The 4844-nt window shown below is 53.7% G+C and overlaps 2 protein-coding genes and 2 long non-coding RNA genes across 4 annotated transcripts in view; 3 read left to right on the top strand and 1 right to left on the bottom strand.

Moving 5' to 3' along the window:
- Nucleotides 1-435, top strand: part of LOC109532616 (uncharacterized) — a 1678-nt gene extending 1243 nt beyond the window's left edge. The window contains exon 2 of the long non-coding RNA XR_002171408.1: nt 10-435. This is a non-coding gene — a long non-coding RNA (uncharacterized LOC109532616). The remainder of the gene's footprint in view (nt 1-9) is intronic.
- LOC109532614 (uncharacterized) overlaps nt 1-1025 on the top strand; it is a 6937-nt gene extending 5912 nt beyond the window's left edge. Inside the window, exons 3-4 of the long non-coding RNA XR_002171406.1 lie at nt 474-637; nt 768-1025. This is a non-coding gene — a long non-coding RNA (uncharacterized LOC109532614). The remainder of the gene's footprint in view (nt 1-473; nt 638-767) is intronic.
- A 6-nt stretch (nt 1026-1031) lies between these two features.
- rab21 (RAB21, member RAS oncogene family) lies at nt 1032-3794 on the top strand. Its single transcript, XM_019897531.1, has 7 exons — nt 1032-1500; nt 2538-2597; nt 2667-2774; nt 2836-2899; nt 3038-3092; nt 3173-3261; nt 3374-3794. Exons 1-7 carry the CDS (start codon nt 1363-1365, stop codon nt 3511-3513), a joined length of 654 nt encoding a protein of 217 aa, XP_019753090.1. The 5' UTR covers nt 1032-1362; the 3' UTR covers nt 3514-3794.
- A 340-nt stretch (nt 3795-4134) lies between these two features.
- LOC109532603 (tetraspanin-8-like) overlaps nt 4135-4844 on the bottom strand; it is a 9041-nt gene continuing 8331 nt past the window's right edge. Inside the window, exon 9 of the mRNA XM_019897529.1 lies at nt 4135-4447. Coding sequence (XP_019753088.1) covers nt 4310-4447 — 138 coding nt within the window. The 3' untranslated portion in view covers nt 4135-4309. The remainder of the gene's footprint in view (nt 4448-4844) is intronic.

Here is a 4844-nt window from a genome sequence, read left to right as displayed (position 1 = left end):
CACTGTCAGGTCACATCGAGACACAAAGTGGACTGTTCGCCAGTTCGTGACAAAGAAACAAACCGCCATTTACACCAAAGGCCGATTTCCGGTCTTCATCCGGTGGTATTGCCTTGACTTGCGCGGTTTTGTTTGTTCCCCGTTACGAGCAATCGCTTTCTTCTTGAGACGTGAGTGCGTCTCAGACCCCCGCCGCGAGATGGCGCCAGCAACCTTCCCCACCACCAAGTTGCGGTGGTTTCCTTGCACCGAAGGACAAGATCAATTCGTGGCGCTCGTCAGCTATTCATAGGTTTTGCCAATCAACACAAGGGAAGGGGGGGGGGTGGGTGCGTCGTTTTCCGTTTATCCAGGCGACGTGGATAGAAAATGTTTGGCCCGTATGCTTGTTTTTTAATGTTTTGATTTCGTGTTTGTCGACAATACAATGTTGAGCACAGTACAAAAAAATATCCATTTTGTGTGTTTTGTAGGAGAGGCTGGAAGGCAGGGCAGGGTTGCCACACGAAGGCTTGGAGAGACGAAGTGGTCATGCGACAGATAAAACTTGTATGTCAAGGCCTAAGTGTTCGTGTTCTGGGGAAAGAGAACGGAAGCGTGTTGCTGCCGCACCGGGGGAAAACAAAATTGAATATCAGTTAGGATGCTCGTCTTGTCGTGCGCGCAGAATTGTTTCGTTGCGGCCGTGTCGGAATGCGGACCCACGCCAACGTGTCACATGTCGGATGGTTTGTGTGTGTGTGTGTTTGTGTTTGTTTGTTTGCTAGTTTGGCTGTCAGCTGTTTGCGGAACCAGGAGGATGAGCAGAGCTCGTCATCGTCGTGTGACATCGCAGATCGTCTCCGTCCGGGCGGTCGCCTCCCACTGACGCGCGTTGACGTACCCGAGCGCTTCGCTCTTTTACGTTCTTGTTGACGGTGTGTGAGCTGGAGCGGGAAGGTTACAAAGTCGTTCACATTTGGAACGAGTCGACTTCACATCGAGTTCACGTTTGGCACAACCGACGACGTGACGTCGGCGGTCCCGCGACCTGCAACGTGACGTCGACGCTCAGCAATAGACGATCTGTGGCGTTACCCGGCTAACTAGCTCCGAGACGCCATCGGTGCTTTGGCGTCACTTTGACGTGACGAGCACTCGGGCCTCTTTGATGTCGACAAGTCAGTCTGGGTTCCATTTTAGAGTCAAGGCAGTTGTCAAGGTGTCTGCTTTGATTTGCAGTTCAGCTTTTCGCTGATCGGAAGCCGATGTGGGCTACGCAGGCGTTGCCTTGCGACGTGCTTGAGTGTTCGCGTTAGCGGCGGAAGGGAAGCGAAGGCGAGAGAAGGGGGCTAGCTTGTTACGACACGGCGAGCGGCCGCCATGGCGGCAGCGGGCGGCGGCGGTAAAAGCTTCTCATTTAAGGTGGTGCTGCTGGGCGAAGGCTGCGTGGGGAAGACGTCCATGGTGCTGCGCTACTGCGAGAACAAATTCAACGACAAGCACATCACGACTCTTCAGGTGAGAGTCGCCTCGAATCGGGATGTCGTAGGAATTAAAAACAAGCCCCCTCCCCGTCCCTGGGTGGCGCGTTGCAAGCTGGACTCTGCTGTGTTTTCCTCTGCTTTATGTCGCCGCCGCTTTCGAAAACAAGCGTCTTCGATTGTTCCTAACAGCATTCATTTTTTACACACATGCACACACAAATGTTTTGGGGGGCGTGAGGTACGTCATGCGCGGGCGGACTTTTTTTCGGGACCGGAGAACCAAGTTGAAACCCGCTGGCAGGTGCGCAACCGGGGCGGGTACTCTACATGTTCAAACACGACACATATTACATTGACGCAACTCTATCTCTCCTAAGTGGCTAACTGTCTACTTCTACCTGAATTTTACCATCTGACTGTCAATGACAATCAATCTAGTCATTGGCAGTGTTGTTTGTTTGTGCTTGGATTGACGTTGACAACTTATGCAGGGTGGGGCAAGTTTATGAGAACGCTGTCGTTGTTGGCGACTTTTCCAACCCCTTTTGTGTGCGTCCAAAAAAATAATAATAATAATTTGAGATTTAGCCGCATGTGAGAGGCTTTTGAACGAGGTATGTGCTTCCAAATATTTTACCACGGTCGCCACTTGTCCAACTTGACACGAGAGAAGAGCGTGCTACATTTGATGGATCTTATTATAATCTTAGATTGTTGAAAAAATCAAATCAAATCATTTTCTAAGGATCGGTTTGCAATTTTTCCAGAAGGAAGCACTTATTTTCACACTATTGAAAAAAATATCTACGGAAGTTGAAGTTGCAGGGGGAGAACAGTTGCAAGCTTGTTTTGAATCATGACATGAAGGCGATACCAAAAAGGGGACGGGGAAAAAAACAAAGCGACGCTTGCTTTGAGTGATGTCTTTGTTCTCAGAGCAAAAGGGAACCGTTGGAAAACGGTTAATTTGTTCTCATTTATTTCTTTTCAAAATGTGATTTTCCTTCGATGCCATCTGTCTAATTTTGCGCGTTGGAGTCCTCCGTCTGAATTTGGTGCGTGTTTGTGCAGGCGTCCTTCCTCACCAAGAAGCTCAACATCACGGGCAAGCGGGTCAACCTCGCCATCTGGGTAAGACCCGCCGGCGCTCTCGGGGCGCGTTTGGCACGGGGCAGGTCACGTGACTTGACGCGCGTGCAGGACACGGCGGGCCAGGAGCGTTTCCACGCGTTGGGTCCCATCTACTATCGAGACTCCAACGGAGCCGTCCTGGTCTATGACATCACCGATGAAGACTCCTTCCAGAAGGTAACGAGCTCAACGCTGGGCTCCGTGGTGGCGTCGGTCTGATCTGGCGTTTGCATCGCAGGTGAAGAACTGGGTGAAAGAACTGAGGAAGATGTTGGGCAACGACATCTGCTTATGTATCGTAGGTAAGTGGCGGTCGTCATGACAACGCAAAGCATCGAAGCTCAAGAACGTCGTCAGGTTTTGTTCCCTGGAAAATGTCTCTCTGCGCCCACAAAGCTTTTGAACCTCTGACCTCACCCATTTGCCCGAATGTGGTGCAGGGAACAAAATCGACTTGGACAAAGACCGGAACGTTTCCACGGAAGAGGCGGAAAGGTGAGTGAGCGGGCGATGACATCATTGCAGCCGGGGGCGGCTTCTGGCGCGCGCGACTGTCCTCGTTCTCGTCGTCACAGTTACGCGGCATCGGTGGGGGCCAAGCACTACCGGACGTCGGCCAAGCTCAACAGCGGCATTGAGGAGCTCTTCTTGGACTTGTGTAAACGTAAGAAGTCTCCCGTTTTTTGGGGTTGATGGATTGAGGTGTGCCCGCCCGCGCGTGCTTGTGTGATGCGGGCGGCGATGGGTCATGTGACTTGGTGTGCGCGTTCACTTAGGAATGATGGAGGCCGCTCAGGTCGAGGAGCGGTCCAAGGGAAACGGCGGCGGCCAATCGGCGTCCGGTCGAAGAGGCGTACAGATTGTCGATGACGAGCCGCAGGCCCCGCCCACCGGGGGATGCTGCTCGTCTGGCTAGCACGCACGCAGTCTCTGATCCGTTAGTGTCGCGAAGAATCATGAGAAGAATTTCGGAAGTAGCGGGAAACACGCCAGCCACCGTTTCATGTCCAATTGTGAGTCGACGTGAGGGTGGTCACTTCCCGACCGATAAAATGGCAGCGCGTGTTTGGTTGGGAAGCAGAAGTTGAAGCACAAAATGGTGTCCAATCGGCAGCATTCCTCATGATTAACAGCCGCGCTTTTGCATGCTTGACTGTAATGGCAAAACTTGTGTTCATTAAACGCTTCTTGAAAGAATCGTCTGTGCACTGCGTGCTTTGGCCAACTGGGGGGCGGGAGGGGCACTCGAGCTCACCTCGTTGAGTCGTCGCCGGTCTTCTTCATTCGGCGCCAACCCGCTTGCCCCACTTCCAATGCCGATTTAGCATCTTCGGTGCAAAATGTAGCCAAGCTATTTCTTGCGGCACCCACCCATCCATTTTCTGGTCCGATTGTCCGTGCCGGTGCCTAATCGCGGCCGAGTCACGAATAGACAACCCAACGCTCGAGCCCAGTGACCGCAAATGACGAGGACACAAGTACACAAGTCCTCAAGCGCACGGACGCAGGCAGACGAGGACATACGCAGGCGGCGGGGGTTTTGACTGGAATGTGGTCTTTATTCAGGGCAAGAAATCAAAACGCCGCTTTCCAAGCGCAGTAGTCTGAACAAAGAAAAAGGGCAAGTGCTGCGTTGACCGAGAAAAGCGCGACGGGTTTGAATTTGGCGTGCGTGTTGTAACTGCAGCAGGTTTGGGTGAACAGCGGTCCCTCTAGTACACGGGCGCGTTTTGCAGCTCCTGGTACTTGGGGGGCGCCGGCTTGAAGATGGCGGGCACGAGCATGACGGCGGGACGTCTGCCCGCCCGCAGCTGGTGGATGAGGATGGACGACAGGGTCAGGCCCAGCAGCTGTGGGGGGAAACGGGAAGTGACATCACCGCTGGCGTCAACCTGACCCCCCCCCCGCCCCACAAAACGCCTCTTACCGCCAGGAGCGCCAACACGAAGGCGATGCCCATCACGATGTCAAAAGCCAGGAGCACGTAGTGGACGATGAGCGGGAAACACGGCTGCACGCAAGCCTAAACCAGCGCCTTGCGCCTCGGCCGCCCCGCGCCCCTGCCGACGAAACTCACCTGGCGGAAGACGGACTTCCTCATCTGGAGCATCATCAGCTGTAACGCACACACAAAACACGTCACGTTGGGTTTTGATGCTCATTTTCATTGACGGTCGGTCTCTCACGTTGTAGTTGACGACTTGACATTTGCCCTCCAGCCGCGCCGCCTCGTCACACAGGCACGCG

Source organism: Hippocampus comes, unplaced genomic scaffold (assembly GCF_001891065.2).
Source record: "Hippocampus comes isolate QL1 unplaced genomic scaffold, H_comes_QL1_v1.1 scaffold81, whole genome shotgun sequence".
Classification (NCBI taxonomy): Eukaryota; Metazoa; Chordata; class Actinopteri; order Syngnathiformes; family Syngnathidae; genus Hippocampus; species Hippocampus comes.
Note: the sequence above shows the minus strand (reverse complement) of the source record. Positions and strands in the feature narration are given on the sequence as shown.

Bases quoted from the DNA above. Each gene is read 5' to 3' on its own strand.
- rab21 (XM_019897531.1), top strand. From the start codon at position 1,363: ATGGCGGCAGCGGGCGGCGGCGGTAAAAGCTTCTCATTTAAGGTGGTG. The intron at 2,598-2,666 runs GTAAGACCCGCC...ACGCGCGTGCAG, and splicing joins GGGTCAACCTCGCCATCTGG to GACACGGCGGGCCAGGAGCG. The intron at 3,093-3,172 runs GTGAGTGAGCGG...TCGTCGTCACAG, and splicing joins TCCACGGAAGAGGCGGAAAG to TTACGCGGCATCGGTGGGGG.